A 19,031-nucleotide genomic window follows, 5' to 3' on the forward strand; every position below is an offset into this window, starting at 1 on the left:
CTCCCAGGTGATTTCTTTCAGCTCTTTGTGTCAAAGAAAAAAAGCGAGTCTGCTTAAGATCCTAGTTCCCTCCGATTGCATCTACGCACGAAACCTTGTAAATATTTTTGATCACATATAACCTTAAAAAGCCGTTTTCACGAATAATACATTTTAATAAGTAAAATATATAGCATATGAATTCAAAAATGACCATAAAAGAGAATGTCATATTAAATGAATCTTCCACATACTCATTTTTTATTGCAACATTTGAATGTGTAGAGATGTTTTCATATGGTCGTGTTACTGACTTGAAAAATACAGCATATAATAACTACTATTTATCACAACAGCAAAAAAAGTTTACAGTAAAATACAAAAAAATATTTCAGACTGTAGCCATTAAACTTAACATAATGTCCTTAAATATATGCATCATTCACAGGTGCATCTGCCCAAAGATGTTAAGCAATTAAAAGACTCAACGGTATCCGGTAGAGTCAATCTCTGTCTCTATCAGTTTCAGCGGATGCAGATCTGCTTTTGTCTCTAATGCAACATCAGGACATTTGGGTATCTGTGAGTTCCTGATGCGCAGAGAGAAGCAAACAGGTTTTTCACAACAAAATCCACAGGATTCTCAGTACAAAGAAGTACTGCATTTGTAACAGTGGCAAATATTCAACACTTCACTGCAGTACGCCAGTTACAACAATAGCGAGTATTCAGCCTTTCCCAGTAGTGTCTCTTCCCCCGTTTTTCCTAACCACCTCAAATGCCGTTAAACAAATCCTGAAGAAAACTGTTCAAACATAGTCCTTCCTGTCGTAGCCACCACCTCCAGCTGACCGTGGAGCTGAGTAAGCCATTCTGGAGGGCTGGTATTTCTGCTCACTGGGAGGACAGGAGCAGCAGAGCAAAGCTCCTCCGATTGCCAGAAGGGCAGCTGCCCCCCAGCCGATGTAGAGCGCTGCTCCCAGCTCCCGCCTCTGCGCATCAGTTAGCAGGGGGTTGTAGAAGTCACGGATGATGGTGTTGGCTGACCAGGATACGGGGATGAGCTGCATGATGCCAGAAGTGATGAAGAAGACTCCAGAGATGATCATCACCTTGGCCTTTGATGCCTCATCCTCGATGCAGTTGGTGCACTTGGCGCCGACTATGGCGATCAGCAGGGCCAGCACAGAGAGGAGAACAGAGATGACCGTGAGAGCTCGCGCAGCCTGCATATCCTGGGGAAGTGCCAGCATGGAGTCATAGACCTTGCACTGCATCTGGCCTGTGCTCTGCACCACACAGGTCATCCAGAGACCCTCCCAGATGATCTGCGCTGTTACAATGTTACTGCCAATGAAGGCAGTCACCCTCCACATGGGAAGAGCGCAGGCCACGATGGCTATGATCCAGCCTAGTACGCCCAGAGCGATTCCCACAATCTCCAGACCTGCGGACATGGTCTCTAATTTCCCCCTAAAGCCTCACCTATCACAGAATGCACGGAGAATCTCAAAGCCTGGCTGGAGATCACACAAACCAACAAGTGTGTCCTGCACTTCTGAGCTTGTGATGCCCCTGAGGAGTACAACAGGGGCCTTTTATACCCCGGAGCAAGTAGAGGGAGGTTCTTCTGTACAATGACATCATAGGGTGAAGGAAGGACTGCAGCATATTACAGTCAAGACCCCTAAACTTGCTTGACCAGACTACAATGGGGTATATTATTTATTTATTTTTTTTTAATTTAATATATAAACATATAAAAGGGTATATTGTAATTGAAAAGCAGCCTAATTCATCATGTGGTGGACACCTTTTTGTATATTTGGTAATTATTTTTCCAAATTTAAATCAACTGCAAAATATAATTCCAGATGAAATATGCAGTTATGTAGAGCAATTGTGAGAAAAGGAAAAATTTTTCTAATAAAAGGACCATTTGAAAATTTACATGTTTATTGTATGATTCCATTTTGTAGAAAATGTCTAGTCTAGGCTATATTATTGAAATGCATTGTTTTTTAAAAAATTTTATGAAAATAATTATGGAATACATACTTAGTTTCCATGGGGCTGTGAAGTTTGTTAATATTTTAGTTCCAGGTACGATAATATAATGTATATCAGTGTCACACCAGATTCTGTTCTTGTTAACCTACAATAATGAATGTCTTGCTATTTTTTTATTATGAAAAACAACAAAAGGGAAGCACACACATTGTGATGTTCCTTTGAATGCACAAAGGAAACTGAAAACAGACGCAAACCTCATCTCGGTGGTGGTTTGGGAGAGAGCCTGAGGGTATGTTTCTCCTGTTCGTCCTGTGAAAGGAAGCGGTCATGTGGTTATGATACACCTCTGCAGCGGTGCGGTCCCCGAACGCGCTCGGCGGAGCATCACCCTCAATTTCCAAATGTCCTCCTGTGCCAGAGCCCACGCACTGCACACACCGTTAACTGGCTGATCATCAGCCACAACAGTCACAACCACGCTTGTTCTTCATTTCGATACAAAGACCAAAACTATTTTGCAGACCTCCTTAAAGAAAATTGCTTGGGGATCACCTGTATAAACAGCCTCAATTAAAGCACAAAGGGCTATCTCAGTATTCACCTTTTTAGAAAGGCTGTGCATCTGATACTTTAGCGATTTAGGTACAATTTTTTTAAAGAAAATACTGGAGTGTGTCTTCTTTTTCATTTATTCTGTCAACAGTCTTTACCAGTTCAAACGTTTATAAATGAAACGCTAAAAGCCTTGATCATTGATAGCATTGATGATTTGTTCTATCTTGGGCAAATGGAGTATTGGTAGCAGATTTTAGGATCATTTCAATTATTTTGTATTTTTCTTGCTTTACATGACCACTTCCCACCTTGTCAGAATAATGTTTTCCTAATTAATAAAATTAGCTTAATGCAGTAATAAATGTATTTAAATGAATAAATTATTAATTTAAATTAATAAAAGTACACACACACACACACACACACACACACACACACACACACACACACACACATTTTCAGAACCGCTTGTCCCATACGGGGTCACGGGGAACCGGAGCCTAACCCGGCAACTCAGGGCGTAAGGCTGGAGGGGGAGGGGACACACCCAGGACGGGACGCCAGTACGTCACAAGGCACCCCAAGCGGGATTCGAACCCCAGACCCACCAGAAAGCAGGACTGTGGTTCAACCCACTGCGCCTAATAAAAATACAGATCTTTCTAAAACACATTCATGACATATCAACAGATATTTTCACACACATTTTCAGAACCGCTTGTCCCATACGGGGTCACGGGGAACCGGAGCCTACCCGGCAACACAGGGCATGAGGCCGGAGGGGGAGGGGACACACCCAGGACGGGACGCCAGTCCATCGCAAGGCACCCCAAGCGGGACTCGAACCCCAGACCCACCGGACAGCAGGACCGTGGTCCAACCCACTGCACCACCGCACCCCCTTATCCACAGATATACATATTATATATATATATATATACATACAAAGTTGTCTCCCCCTGGTGTTTCAGAGGAGCTGGATGCTGAGTAAGGACTGAGTCCACTTCAGTTTAATACATACTACAAGATTTTTCATCAGTTCTATGCAGTGGCTAAAAATTGGACATGTTTTGCAAAATTTGCTTTCTCAGGCCAGTATTGGATTTTTTTAGTCCGCAAGAACCCTTATATTTCAAGAGGGCAGGATCATTCAGCCAGTGAAACAGTAAATTTTCTAAAATGACAGCTCAGTGGCCGACTGCGTTTGATCAGTCTCTGGCCTCTCTGTCTCATCTCAAATTGTTCTGGTCCTTCGGCTGCCTCCGGATCGAAAGTGAGATGAAAATGCAGCGGACAGTTCTATCAACACTTAGTCCACTCTTGATATCCAGCTCATATCTGTAGTGTCACACTGTTTTTCTACAACTGGTGTGCTAGACAGTTGGTTGCTGGAACCCAAAACCGTTAATTGGTTCTGCTGAAACCAGACAGGATAAGGAAGAGCCAAGGCATTTGATAAAAAATCACAAAAACTAGCGAGTTCACCCACAGTCTATAGAGTACTTCAAACCCGTAACATGTACATTTCTCTATATTCAGCCTTTATACTAAAACACACACACACACACACACACACATTTTCAGAACCGCTTGTCCCTTACGGGGTCACGGTGAACCGGAGCCTACCCGGCAACACAGGGCGTAAGGGGAAGGGAACACACCCAGGACGGGACGCCAGTCCGCCGCAAGGCACCCCAAGCGGGACTTGAACCCCAGACCCACCGGAGAGCAGGACTGCGGTCCAACCCACTGCGCCACCGCACCCCCTATACTAAAACATTCATGTTGTATTTATTTAATGCAACTAGGTACAGTAAATATGACATTTCATTCTTCGATTGCTTTGTTGTCAACTGAAATGTATCTGAAGAAACCAGGTCTCACCTTCGCTATGGTCCATAACTAAAACTGCTAAGAAACAGATATTGATCCTTGAATGTCCTTTTAGAAAGTCTTTGTGGTGTTTCAGATAAAACCAGTCACACACCTGAGACTACAAACACAAAGCTCTTACGCCGCACACTTCATTAGGGCCAGTTTTACAATTATCCAACCTGAGTGAATTGTCTAGGAACGTAGAACTGTTGGAGGATCAGATTTTGCTACTAAAATTAAAAAAAAAAATCTTCGAAAAGTAAAAACCCTGCTTAATAGTAAAGAAAGTTTTATTAGAAAACTGAAGAAGACCTGCCACCTTATATACTATGTAAATATTATATAACACTGTCTATATAATCACTGCCCCATGTCTTTGAAAAGTTGAAACTTTGTTTTTAACATTTTCTTTGAAGCAGTCAGTCCATACATTAAATATCAGTTCAGTTTGTTTCAATAAATATCTATTTGTTCCTTAAACAACTTGCTTTTAGTTCTCTGTCTGTTTTCATTAAAGTGTACATTTGCATTTGTGCATATGTAATGTTCACATACATGTTATCATGAATAATAACATAAAAAAGTTTTTATTTATCAATTAAAATTTTATTATGTCTTCTTCATGATCTGCATGTATCTGTATTTAAAATTATTTGCATAATGCATTTGCGACAGGTTTAATATTTATTGCATAAAAAATAATTAATGTAAAACAAACAATAAAAAACACTTTATTGTAGAGGAGTGGAATGTTTAAATATGTACATTTGACAGCCTTGTTTAAACATCTGAAAAATTGCTAAGATAATGAAGTTAGAAGGCCTACAATGACAAGCTGACCAGTTTATCTGGAGATACAAAGCTGCCTTCTTTTTGTAAATCCAAAATCCAATCTATTGTCAAATTTCTCAGTTTGTAAATAACTAATGCCAGTTAGTTTTACATGTCATTTTTCTTTTAATGCAAAGGTATGTTTTTTTACTTTTAAAAATATTGCATTGAGCTCTTGAATCTCTTCTCACTTTGCAATAAAGAAGAGTTTTCCTCAGAATATTAAGAAAAATATTCATTCTTTTTACTAAAACGTTTAAGATACATGGTACTGTCTCCTTCTAGTGATTCAGAGGAGCTCCATGGAACTTCCAGCATGAGTTCACACCAGCAATGAAAAGACTTCAGTCTTATGGCATCAGTGACCACAAGTGGCTCCACTTGCTCCACAAACATTGGCACAAAAGTTCCGAATGGCAGTTCAGTGAAACCACTTCCCATCTTCTTGAAGAAAGCTCTTGCTGTTGATATTAGATGTCCTTTCCTCCTACCAGGCAAACACAAGCAGGGGGAAACACAACGCTGGAAACACAGCTGAGGTATTTCTTCAGACGTAGTCCCTCTTGTCGTATGTGCTTGGTACACCAGACCTGTTGGTGGAGTATGCAATGCGACTAGGAACTGTATATCTCAGCTCTTTTTGCGGGGGGCAGCTGCAGCACAAGATGCTCCCGCCAACGAGCAGGAGGGATGCGGCAGCCCAGCCGAGGTACAACGAGGCACCGATTTCCCTCTTCTGGGCCTCGGGGATGATGGGGTTGTAGAAGTCCGTCACGATGGCGTGTGCGGACCAGGACACGGGGATGAGCTCAATCAACGCGGCTACGATGAAGGTGACCCCGGAAGTCAGCATCACTCTGGCTTTGGTGCCCTCATCGTCCACACAGTTGGTGCACTTGGCTCCAACGATAGAGATCAGCAGTGCCAGGACACTCAAAACGATGGCGATGACTGAGAGAGCCCGCGCAGCTTGCATATCCTGGGGCAGGGCCAGCATAGAGTCGTACACCTTGCACTGCATCTGGCCCGTGCTCTGTACAACACAATTCATCCAGATGCCCTCCCACATGTTCTGTGCCGTCACAATGTTGCTGCCGATGAAAGCGGTCACCTTCCACATGGGCAGCGCACAGGCCATAATGCTGGCGATCCAGCCAAGTATACCAAGTGTCACCCCGAGTATCTCTAGACCCAGCGCCGCCATTCTCTACTCCCTTGCCGTTTCACACCGCTTTCGCGAAACTCTCGAAATTTCAAACACAACGACGTGCGCCACTGAGCATGTGTCGAGAACTTGCCCCAGTTTTATCTGTATAATTGTCCGAATGGAGAAGGAGGAGCCATCTGGAAGTGACATCACATAGTGGATGAGCCAGTCTGGTTCATGGCACATTTCATCCATCACCTATCACTGTTTGAATAAGGGGATGGTTTAACAGTTAACCTTTTTCCGAAGGTAGCCTTCGTTTTGTCTGCTGTGTTGAAGGTTGAGGGTAAATGAATAGCCAGGATGTGGCCCTTCGGAAGTTAATAATTACCCGCAGGTTTGGTCAGAACTAGCTTTAACGAAAAATAATCTCAGAAATCATAAATTCTTTAAAGAAACTTCGGGCAGCTTTGGGGTTTTCAGAAGTGGGCAAAATGCTTATTCATAATTGCTTCCGGTCTTTTTACTTATCTCGTTCAACTTGCTGAATAAATGCCGCAAAAAGATAATTGAAAAATTTCATTTGGTAAAAACTTCTTCTGTATATGCCTGCAATATGGAATCCCGCCCAGAGTCGATGTGCTGTAGAGAAGAATGGAAGATCGCTTTAGTTATTTAGCTTTAAAATTTGCAATTTAAGCTCTTTCCACACACTTTTAGCTTTTCGGAGCCTGAAACATAAATAAGTAATTTAGGCTTGTGAATGTTGCACAATGACGGCAGAGGTTGAATAGGTCTGTCTGCCTTCCTGCCAGATACCAGAGAAGCTCAGCTATTTATATTTGGTCAGCTGTCAGTGTTTATGGATGGCACTAAGCAGCATGGTATTTTCTCCTCAGTTCTGTCCTGTGCTTTCAAATCCTGGAGGATGAATTCAGCAGTCCCAGAAAGGTTCCTATTTGTGCTTATTGAGAAAAAAATTAGAGCAGTATTGTGGTTTCATGTGGGGATGGTCCTTATGCAACCATGTGGTCAGTGCTAATGTTCTCTCAAGGACAGTGTAGATGAGCTCTTCCAAGCTCCCAGATAGTGGTTCAGTATTTTTTGAAATGCCCATTCAAAGGGCAGTCATGACCTAGGTGTTTGGGTTGCTGCCTGGGATTAACAAGAAAGGCAGTTTTTCAAATACTCTGTATCAAACACTAAGAACATTTTTGATGAAAATGAATATAAAATGAAGTAAATAAACACAGCAGTGGTTATAAATAGAAGTTTATACAAATGAATACAATTTATAGTTAATATCATTAACGGAGCATTTTTTATAATGTTTCGAACTTCAATTTTTATTATGCATTAACAGCTATTTCACTATAATAGTTAACAGCAATAAGCTGGCTTCGGACACCCATTTGCTAAAGTAGGTCATGTTGAACCATGACTGAACCCTGAATGACATGTAACCTCTCCAAAAAACCCCGGTAGGAGTTTTCCCTCTTTTCCAAGCTGTTTTGCTCCACTGCATGTTTGAAAAATGCAGTCTTTCGCAACCTTAATATTTTAAAGATAGATTTGCTACGGATCTGATTACTGCCCACTACGCCTATGTGTGATCACATTCTGTGTCCACCTTTGCATATTAATTCATGGCATTTGACAACAAAGAGCACTGCCCTTCACTGCTGAACTGCAAACCTAGTAAGCTGCTTGAGTGAGCAGTGAGTGGGTAACGTGATATGACCAGAGGAGAATCCGTAGACTTGCATGAGTGGGGCCTGAAAGACAGCTTTGTGCTCCACCTTCAGCAACTCACAATGTAAAAACAGTGTCTTTTATTTTATTTTTTACATATAAACTTTATTATAAAGTCTTCAAATGCCTATAGAACAAAACGTAATTCACAGCAATTACTTCTCTCACTCACACAACTGATAATTTGATTTACCATTATATTGTATTTGTGCACTTGTGATCTGAGGTTAGCAGAGCGTTGCTAAGATCGGACAATGTTTTACGCTGCGAAACCCCCGATGTTTGTGTTACATCTTAAAATTCCTCACTCGCAGGAGTCTTTTCCGTCCGTATTTTGACAATGATTAAGCGAACGGCCTTGAGCGTGAACCGCTGCACTTGTGTTTGCATTTCTCACTAGGCCTACTGAAACAACTATTGCGCTTTCGCTTAACAGTCCGGAGGATCGGCATGAGAACCTTTTTATCATTATATTAGTGGGCGATGGTGCACTCTTTCCATAGTGAGAATGCTGGATCAGACAAAGGGGTCGCATACGAAAAAGAGCAGAGGGACCTGAGAACAAGCAGGACATTGTTGCTCTTCTGATTAGTGCTGAAATGGAAAACCTGGCCGGAGAGCATGGAGAGCCTTTCAGCACTGGACTGATTTCAACTGATACTGTTCGAACTTCTGCATCAGCCCGCCACATAGCAGCCCACTATGAAAAAATCGCTTGGTGACAGGGATTCTTTTGCTTTGGGGATCCTTATACAAAGTTTCAGAAAAGTATTTTTCTTTTCTGTTTGGTTCATACAAACTCCATGTAGTTCTGGACCCATTTTTTTAAAGGCACGTTTCGACACGGAGGCTCCAGCTCAATAAATTAGCCCGAACAGTTTACCTGTGAGACAGCACGCACAAAGGTACAAAGGGAAATAATAACACAATCCAGCGTCTATTCCGAGAACAGCATGAATCATTCTTTATTTACATTGAAGGTTCCAGGGACGTGTCAGTGGATGCAGTAGTTTCGATTTGGTAACACACAACATGAGTTCAGGTTAATGATTACTTAGTAATAAACTAAATTACAATTGTTCTTCTTCTATAGAAATCATGCAGATTTCCTCCTCGAACAAATTACTCACAGAAGGGAGGGGACAACGGAGTCCTTTCGTAACGCTGCCATTCATTTGAGTGACACAGAAGCCCAGCATCTGCATGTATGACCCGCAGAACGAATGTGAAATAAAAGGTGAAGAACTTGTCGATGCTTTATTGCGCCTTTGCTTTCAGATCAAAAATACATACATCATTCTCTTTGTATTTTACCTGTTTAATGGACGCAGCCGTACGTAAAACATTTTGGAACTGGAAAAAGATACAGCTGGAACGCATACAGAACGCAAAGCATAGAAAAAGAATTTGCGTTTTCATCAGACTCAAAACAGGAAAAGATTGTCGTTCTTGCTGAGATTTTCATGACATTGGTTGATCTTAAAATTATTTTAAATTTAACTGCAAGCTTCCATCGTTGTTTTGCACGCAACGTGTTTCTTTTACGCCAATGTTTAAATAAAGAAAGCGCTACTAATCCCCCCGTTACGCACCATGTCACGTTATGCAATATCTTTAACTAGTTACTTTTTTCACAGCTTCACGCTAAAACAAAATATGTACTGGAAAAGTGATAAAGGTGGCAAATAATCTACAGCTGATATAATTCATACTTTTGTTTTTGTTCTAGATGAAAGTCCTTCTTGAGTACGACTACATGTCCTTCAGTTCCCTGCAGAAAAAGCACTTCTGTGAGTGGACTTTGTGGAGGTGAAGCTTCCCTCGCTGGCAGCAGCAGAGTGCTGGGTTCATACAGCACTGGCAGGTGCTCAGACATAGTCCTTCCGATAGTGTCTGGAGGAAGACGCAGGCTTCGCTGCGGAGTATTCCACTGTGGACAGGACATGGGTCGGAGGTTTGCTCGGGCAGGTGCAGCTGAGCAGGCCACCCCCCAGAATCAGGAGGCAGGAGGCAGCCCATCCGAAATACAGCGAGTTCCCAAACTCGCGCTTCTGCGCCTCCTCCAGCAGCGGATCATGGAAGTCCATAATGATGACATTGGCGGTCCAGGAGATGGCCACGAGCTGCAGCAAGCCAGCCGTGATGAAAACGGCTCCAGCACTGAGGGCAATGCGTGGCTTGCTGGCCTCGCTCTCCGTGCAGTTAGTGCATTTGGCGCCAGCCACTGACAAGCAGATGCCCACCACGCAGAGCAGCATAGAGATGATGGTGAGGGCGCGAGCCGCCTGCAGCTCCTCGGGCAGACCCAGCATGGAGTCATACACCTTGCAGTGCATCTGGCCTGTGCTCTTCACCACGCAGCTCATCCACAGGCCCTCCCAGACCACTTGAGCGATCACGATGTTCTGCCCCACATATGCTGCGACCCTCCACATGGGCAGAAAGCAGGCCACCATGACACCTAGCCAGCCCAGCACAGAGAGGGTCATCCCTAGGATCTCAAGGCCAGCTGATGGCATTGTTAGTCCTCCGGGTCTCTCTAGTCTCCAGGTCTCTCCCAAGTGCTCCTCTCAAGACGAGATATTGAATCTCCACCGCTGAGCGTCGAGGCTGAGTTTTTTTTTGGGGGGGGGGGGGGGGGGGGCAGGGAGACAAAGCATGAGAGGAAACAGATTCTACCTTCTTTATAGTGCTAAGAAGACAGAAGGTGGAGTCAGGTGGAGATGGAATCATGTTTGCGCTGAAACAGAACCAAATCATGGACAATGCCATAATCAGCATCTCTGATACAGCTGGAAGGATTCTGTCCAGCAAATAGAATTCCTTTAGAGGAGCCATGCAAGAGCATAATAAAAACAATGTCTCCAGATTTAATGTAAATTTATATACTACATGCTTTGGGTTTTCATTCTACAAAATCTAATAATTGTTTTGAAACGTGTTGTATCATTAATGGGATTAGGGTTATGGCTATCAAGAGGTTCGAGGACCCAAAACGTATCCCATGTTTTTAAATGTTGAATACGAAGTCAGTAATAAGAGTTCATTTAGATGTTTGCAGGGACAATTCATTTGGAAGTTTTTATGCTGCTTCAGATTAAACATTAAAAAAAAAAAACCCATAGTGTTCAAGGATTCCTGACGTTTTTATGCAGGAAAAAATCCACCAAACCTGTTTTTTGCTTTTTACACGTCTGTTATATTAAATGTAAAGCTTTGTTAAAGTTTGTTCGTTGACAAAGATTGCTTTCTGGACTGCTTTTCTCTTTTAACCTTGAATAGAAAAGTGCTGAATCACTATATCAGTTAGAGTGGTGGTTTAGGAACAAACACACCTTTTGTTTCCTGTGAGCCCAGGCCTATCATTCAATCTGGGATATTAGTCCTCTTTGAGACCATGAGTATCTTGTTCCGCGCTAAAGCAATGGAGCCATAGTACTTTTAAAGAGAGACTTGCTTGTTGTACGCCTTCAAACTGAAATGACAGAAAAATGAATAATTTAAGACTGTTCCAGCTCTAAAATAAACTGGCATTAAAACGTGGAGCCGTTACAGTGCGTTACTCAACCTGCTTACCAGTGATGCGGCAGGGGTACGAGTAGATAGCTCCCACCTCCCAACACACAGTGCAGTATTGCGTCACCTTCTCCCTGCCAATAGCTTCATGTTTCTAGACAGAACTTGTTTTGTTTAGAGGATAATCCAAAACAACAGCAAAGGCTGATCCAGTTAGAGAATAAAACCTCCTAGGAATTATGAATCATGGATGAGTTGGTCGTTCTGTGTTTCACATTTTGAAAGTACTCGGTTTGGAGGTGTTTTCTTCATTCAACTGTGTCAGTTATCGAGGACTATGTGGTTTTATCAATTACATCATAAGGTTTATACCGACGCGGGTGCGGTGGTGCAGCGGGTTTGGCCGGGTCCTGCTCTCTGGCAGGTCTGGGGTTCGAGTCTTGCTTGGGGTGCCCTGCATCCTGTGTTGCTGGGTTAGGGTCCAGCTTGCCACAACCCCACTTGGGACAAGCGGTTTCATCAAATGTGTGTGTGTGGGTTTACACTGGCTGGTTTAAGTTTGACTGGCTAATGAGTACCAAGCCAGACCAATATGTGGTATGCCTCGAAGAAAGTTGTAAATAAGACTGAAAGGCAGTTGATATTTCCTGTGTAACACAAATATTTGCAGTCAGGGAATATCTTTTTCTTTATCATTTTGCAATTTTCTTTACTGGACATACTTACATTACATATTTTTGGTGTAGTATGTGAAAGTCCCAAACTTGAGAAGCTGTGCTTGTTCTGAGGTCGAAGTTGTTAGGTGCACGGGATTATTCCAGTTGCAAACCTCTTTCACTAACATATAATCAGTACTGTAAGTGATTTCTCAAGCTATTTTCCTGTAGGAAGATGTGATTTTGTTTCTCAGTTCAAGGAAGACTTTCAAATGAGTTTCATTTAGGTAAGGTGTATTACATTGACGCAAAGGAAAATTTCTCTATTTGTAATGTAACTGGAAGCTGGAATTCCATAAGCGTCAAAATTGCTCAATGTGCTTTATTATATTCAGAATACAGGTCTCACAGGAAGCACTTCTAACTCTTAAAAGAAAGACCTCTTAATAGGGAACGTATAGGCCTAACTCCAAAGGGGGCTACCATGCAATGATTTGTTTTCTATATCAGGAAACCCAAAAATAATTTTATATTGCTCTGGGAATCAGTTAACTTTTGCAACTTAATCTGAACCAAAAGGAAACCTCATTTCTGGGTCACCTCCTAAAGTATTCCCTTTGTCAAAAGGACATTCACTTTAGAATGGCTCTTAAGTGTATGCAATTATCTATTTAATTTGGCCCAAGAAGGTTTTAGGGTTTGGTAAGTAATTACATACATTTACTCTACACAGAGGGAGGAACACATGGTCTGAGGTTTAATACTAGCAGCTCCTGGGGACAGAAGTAAAGATTTGGACAAATTAACCAAACCATCCATCCGTCAGTCGACAACAACCACTTATCCTGAACAGGGTCATGGTGAATCGAAGCCAAACCCCGCAACACAGGGTGCAAGGCGGAAGGGGGAGGGGACACACCCAGGACGGGATGCCAGTCCATTCGCAAGGCATCCCAAACAGGGCTCGAACCCCAGCCTTGCCACACAGTGGGCACCAGCTGAACCTGCCGTGATTAACCAAACCATGTAACAATATATTAACATGAGGGACCTAATATAGAGTAAGGCCACCCTATGCCTTCAGAACAACTTCAGTCCTTGTAGGAATACTGTTACAAAAGTACTGAACTGTGTGCAGTGGGATATTGCACCATTCCTCAAGAAGAAAAGCCACCACTTCTTTGAGTGATGAAAGAGGTGTGCATCTGCTTTGCATGCTCTCTTTGAGAGCTTCCCAAAAAGGTTCAGTGACACTTAGATCTAGTGATTGTGGAGGTCATGGAAGGCATTTGACTCCATCCTGGTGTTCATAATCCTGGAATTTGGGAGCATCTTGAGGAAACACTGTTTGTCCACGCAGAGCAATCATCAGACCTAATGAGTCCTGTGAGATTTCTGCCCGTAACATTACAGAACCCCACACCATGTTTAACAGCTGGCAACAGACAATGTTGGTTTCTCCAAACATAGACTCGTCCAGATGTACGAAAGAGGCCATATCCCTTTTTTCCATTGTTCAGGGGTCCAGGTTTTGTGCTCCTTACACCTGATTATATGTCTCCTACGTTGGCTTTGGATACACAACTCTGATTTGGGAGCCCTGCCATAGATTCCTGTCACGACAGGCCGAGAGAACTGGGACGGAAAGACCTAAGTGTGGAGTCGTTCATCTGGAGTCAGAGGATCAGGCAAGTTCTCGGTATCAAGGACAGGCGGAGGGTCGGTCGAACAGCGGTCAGGGTCAGAGCGGGATTCCATGGGTGAGGTCAGAAGACGAAGCAAAGAGTCGGTCGAACGGCAATCGGAGTTGAAACGAAGATCTGTGGATGTGGTCGAGAAACAAAGCTAGGGGTCAAAACCAGAGAACGTGAACTCAGAACTGGAGATGTGTAAGAGTGCGGAGTCACAAGGAAGGACGGTTGTCCCTGACGAGATTCCACAAAGGTATGGGAGCTGAGGAGGGTCTTTTAAAGGGTGAGCGGTTAATCAGGTGCTGGAGCAGAGTCAGGTGTTGTCGGTTGAGTTGTGGGCGTGGACATGACAATTCCAGCTTTGTGACGCTCAAGACATAGAGTTTTTACTGCGACTGAGTCAAAGAGGTTCCAATGAAATTGCTATGCTAAATTTTTCTGGCATTTAGCAGCTGTCCTGTAAGGTGTCTACCTCTGTCAGTGAGCTTCAATTTGTGACCACTGTTTATCTTCATCGATGCAGTTTGTCCATGTTTGGCATATGCTGTGATTACTTTGGAAACTGTTCTTCTTAACACATTAAATAATTCTGCAGGTTTTGTGAGAGGCACCTGCAATTCTGACACCAACTATCTGCCCTCTTTGTAACTGTTAGTTGCCTCATGTTGCTTTGAAAACTCATATATCGAAGTGCTAATTGTCAGATCTCCTTAATAGGTGGCACATACTGCTAACTAGGAATCAACCTAATGTGACTCACTTTCGCAGGTACATTTGTCATTGTAGTTTAGTTAAAAACTGCTTTTTCCTATGGTGATTGCATTGTTTTCTCTGCCCTTTGTATGAATCTGTAGGACTGAGCCCAAGGCACAGGGTGTGGGGAAGCGCCCCTTCGTGGGAGCAATGGACATTACACACTGAGCTGGATGTGCACTGTGGTCCACTACACTGCATATAGGAATGCTATGTTAAGGTAATATAAAACAGAAAAAGTAGTGGTACATATGACACTCAAATACACATACGCATAAATATATAAATCTACAGTGCCAGACATGGTTGTTATTAAATAAACATATACTATTACAGATTTCTAAACTTAGTGCAATCAAAACTCCTCCCGTCATTAAAACCCAAAGTGAGCACATTCTGACACATGGCAGATCACAGGAGATCAAAAAAAGTGGTTGCAGTTCTGCCGAAAGAGAAGAATTGCATATTTTTTGCCTGCTGCAAGAGGCAGGGGTTGGTGGGACATGTCGTCTCTTGTTCGCAGGCATTGTCCCCCCATCTCCCTCTGGTGACTCACAAAAAAGCCATTCACGAACAAGCATGCAATACGTTCACCGTGAGGAGCCATTGCCATGGGTACGTGAGTGCACCTTGGAGCGCCGTTATGGTAACGTGGAGCCTAATCAAGATAAAATTCCAGCTTGTTTAGTGTCCAGAAAACACGTTACTGCAGCACAAAATGCATGACATCCTCTAACAGATATTTCATTCTGTATTTGACACTTGTACTGTTGTTGCCAAAAAGTCACAGGCAGTTTTATCACAATGTCAAGGAGCCCAAGTTGCGTGATTTTAAAGAAGTGGTAGAAAAAAATGAATTCTTGTCACATACATCTACTTGTACGTGTACCGGCGCAGAAAGTAAACGACTTTTCGTGTTGAGGCAGGAAAGAGCTGCGTCCCACGGGCCCTGGGATGCGCCCACATATTGTGCAACTGACCCAGGCAGACCTATTTTCATCTTCTCTTCGCTCCTTGCGTGACAAGAACATCCTGAGGACATGTCCCCGTGTTTTCCATTTTCACACGGCAAAGGCCAGTTGAATAATCCTGCCAAGTCAACATGTTGAAACAATGTGTAGTCATAACACATCTGACATTTTAAGCAATGATTTTAATATTGTTACTACTGCTTTAACAGACAGTCATGACCCATCACTATGGAAATTTTAACTGTTGTTCAGACAGACTTTGTCACTCAAGGGACTTTTGTGCTTACAACCACCATCATATGATTATGACTGGTCACTGAAACTGTGACGGCATGGTTCCAAAGAAGATCGGGATCATGACATAAGAGCGGCAAAAGATATTCACTGATAACCTTAGACGGATGAGATCATAGCATACTGTACATTCAGGCTATTTTAACTACTTTAGCTGCTTTAGCTGGTTCCATCTAGAAGATACACAACAACACAGAGATGAACCGCTCCAGAAGTTTGCTGGGATTTTGGATTCCAGCCAGCAACAGGTTGAAAAAAAGGGTGTGAGCAAGCCTGGAAAAATAACGGCATTTTACATTTTCAGGCAGGATTTTCCCACACATAAAAGTGCCTCAGGTACTTGTTAGTCATACCAGCGAAGATCTGGGTGCATTACAATTATTAGTCTTAACAGTGCTGTGTCGCTCAAACTTTTTGTGTTCCTATTCTGCAGGGTAAAGAGCAAACAAAGTCAACATTTCTCCTACAACGGTGTCGATTTAAAGATCACTGCCATGCTTTAACCGACCAAATAGACCCCATAATCTTTCACCTCTGGAATTTTTACCATTAGGCAAAAAGTGAAGAAAAACATCTGTAACTCAAAGGAGAATGTAGTTGCTTTCGAAAGTTGCTTTCAAGAAACCAGATTCAAGTTAGCCTGAGACACATTGCACAGATAGGGGGGTCTTCTTACACATTTACGACAGACATCTCGCTCCAGTATCCTGACCTCGAACAGCAGGCCCTCAGAAGGAAGCCCCTTACAATATTCTCGATGAAAACACGATATCCTCAAAAACATCTTTCTTCAGCTCCTTATTTGTGGAAATTCCACCATGGGTACCTATGCTTGCAACTCTATCTTCAGGTCAGTACCAGTGAACTTTTAATGAGCTGCCTGGCAAAATGGGCCCTTTATTGTCCTGGCTGCCGTTCTGGCATTTGAAACAGTGCTCCCTTTCATTGGAGCAGCAGTCTGCTTGTTTGAGGAGATATCTCTCTTTTTCATTCTTTTTTAAACACTCCAATGGCCACATATTCACAACGGTCTTGGTTTGTTTACCAGCTCGCCACCATTTCCCCTTGTCTCTGTCCCGCAAACATCTCCAAAAGGACGAGGGACTTTGACACACCAGAAAGCAAACCAGCGTTTGACTGAAGAAGTTCTGGACGTGAATAGCTCTCCAAAGATTTTGACGGCAGGTGGCAGGTCAGTGACTTTTCTATCTTTCTACTTGTCTGTGAAACAGATGCGCTGCTGCACTTTGAAACATACAGCATGTTTCAGTGGCGAATACTATTGCAAGTTTGGGATGGACATTTGGGAAGAACAAGAATGAGCAATACTTGAAAAAACACTCAACTGGGTGTCACCTGTGGTTGCTCTGATGCCAGTGGCTTATTTTTTTTCATTGAAATCATCTCAGGGATACATCTTTGCAGTTTGGCAGCACAGCGATGCAGCGAGTCACGCTGCCGCCTCACAGCCCCTGGGTGGTGCAAGAAAAAATGGGGTTTGTCCAGCTGCTCTGGATTCCCTCCACAGTCCAAAGACATGCAGTTCAGGTGAACTGGTGTCTCTAAATTCCCTTTAGGGTCTGTGTGTATGTGTGGCTACCCTACGATGGACTGATGTCCCGCTCCGAGTGTACCCCCCTCAGCCTTGCGTCCAGTGCTTCTGGGATAGGCTTCGGATCACCGCGACCCTGCCCAGGACAAAGCGGTTCTGAAATTGGATGGATGGATCTTTGTGGTTATGACTTAATTCTGGCACGTCTCAGGGATTGCATGGGTTAAGTGTACGACTTCTTACCGTGCAAAAGTAAATGCAGCTCTCCATTAAGGTTCAGTTTGTCTGGGGTGGAAAACACAAAATTGCCAAATTTTTATTTGTGAAGACATACTGTGTTGACCCTTGTTAAAATAAGAAATGCTGATGTAAATTGCACATTAAAAGTAACTTACCACGGGACAGCAGGTAGTGTGGTGGTTAGAGCTGCTGCCTTTGGACCCACAGGTTCAGATCTCACCTCTGACTATGACACTCATGAATAAAGTGCTCTGATAAAATTCCCCAGCTGTACAAATGGATAAATAGTTATAAGTACCTTAACACTGTAAGCTGGTTTGGAGGAAAGTATCGGCTAAACAAATACGTATAATTTTAAAAAAACTTTTTCAAAATCAATGATTCCATGTATTGGATTTGCCTAGCATTCAAAAATGATAATTTCTAAGTTCAACATGTTCAAGTTCATTATTACTACACGGGATATTACGTCTTTCTTGCGGGCAGGAATTATGAATGAAATATTATAAAATATTAAAATATACTAAAATATTACAGTCATACTATACTAAGAAAGCCATGAAAACCAAATACATCATAACAAAAGCAACTCATGGAATTGTTGAAGTAAAAGTTTCAAAAGCACATGTTAATGAAATAGAAGAAATACCTTCTGTTATTTAATGATAAAAATAAAAAAAATTTGAGTTGTACTGAAATTTATTTATCGCAAAAGTTTGCTTATCAATGTAAAAAAAATTGCATTCAGTGAGTGGGGAAGGGCGTTTTTCTGATGATTCTCACATGGTTTCACCTGTTCTTTTTTCCCAGCCAGTGTCTTTACTGTGAAACTTTGCTACTAGTTTGGACTTGTTACTCCAGTATCAATAGTTTATGGAGCCCATTGCGCAGCGGAGACCCGAAGGAATCTGGCAAATAGCTCTCTCTTTATTTTTTCTACATTTTCAGTTGTCACCGCACTGCTTCTCTTTAACAAACCCCTTCATTTGTCTACATTTAACCATTTTTGTCTTGAAGCGAGCATCCCGACAAACCATTGAAAAAAATAAAAATAACATGAATAGAGAAAGTCTAAAATGCTAAAGTAGAATGATAACTATTATTAAATAACTCCTATTTAAACACACAAACAAACGTTATTAATAAAAAATAACAAGATAGGCATGTGCTAGCTCTCAGGTCTCCTTGTTTCCCTTCAACGCAAGC

General features: G+C 42.5%; 3 protein-coding genes and 1 long non-coding RNA gene across 4 annotated transcripts; 1 reads left to right on the forward strand and 3 right to left on the reverse strand.

Annotated features, from left to right (window-relative positions):
• Nucleotides 1-738: 738 nt before the first annotated feature.
• LOC108922368 (claudin-3-like) lies at nucleotides 739-1,436 on the reverse strand. Its single transcript, XM_018732469.1, has one exon. The coding sequence runs from the start codon at nucleotides 1,434-1,436 to the stop codon at nucleotides 789-791; it is 648 nt and encodes a 215-aa protein (XP_018587985.1). The 3' UTR covers nucleotides 739-788.
• A 3,733-nt stretch (nucleotides 1,437-5,169) lies between these two features.
• On the reverse strand, nucleotides 5,170-6,541 carry LOC108922366 (claudin-4-like). Its single transcript, XM_018732466.1, has one exon. The coding sequence runs from the start codon at nucleotides 6,455-6,457 to the stop codon at nucleotides 5,801-5,803; it is 657 nt and encodes a 218-aa protein (XP_018587982.1). The 5' UTR covers nucleotides 6,458-6,541; the 3' UTR covers nucleotides 5,170-5,800.
• Nucleotides 6,542-10,020: 3,479 nt separating this feature from the next.
• Nucleotides 10,021-10,671, reverse strand: LOC108922426 (claudin-4). Its single transcript, XM_018732531.1, has one exon. It carries the CDS (start codon nucleotides 10,669-10,671, stop codon nucleotides 10,021-10,023), a length of 651 nt encoding a protein of 216 aa, XP_018588047.1.
• A 3,337-nt stretch (nucleotides 10,672-14,008) lies between these two features.
• LOC108922437 (uncharacterized) lies at nucleotides 14,009-17,616 on the forward strand. Its single transcript, XR_001965132.2, has 6 exons — nucleotides 14,009-14,268; nucleotides 14,870-14,988; nucleotides 15,292-15,383; nucleotides 16,467-16,883; nucleotides 17,082-17,225; nucleotides 17,443-17,616. It is a non-coding gene; the product is annotated as an uncharacterized LOC108922437 (long non-coding RNA).
• Nucleotides 17,617-19,031: the final 1,415 nt, after the last annotated feature.

Source organism: Scleropages formosus, chromosome 10, assembly GCF_900964775.1.
Source record: "Scleropages formosus chromosome 10, fSclFor1.1, whole genome shotgun sequence".
Classification (NCBI taxonomy): Eukaryota; Metazoa; Chordata; class Actinopteri; order Osteoglossiformes; family Osteoglossidae; genus Scleropages; species Scleropages formosus.

Coding starts and splice junctions, on each gene's coding strand:
- LOC108922368 (XM_018732469.1), bottom strand. CDS start 1,436: ATGTCCGCAGGTCTGGAGATTGTGGGAATCGCTCTGGGCGTACTAGGC.
- LOC108922366 (XM_018732466.1), bottom strand. CDS start 6,457: ATGGCGGCGCTGGGTCTAGAGATACTCGGGGTGACACTTGGTATACTT.
- LOC108922426 (XM_018732531.1), bottom strand. CDS start 10,671: ATGCCATCAGCTGGCCTTGAGATCCTAGGGATGACCCTCTCTGTGCTG.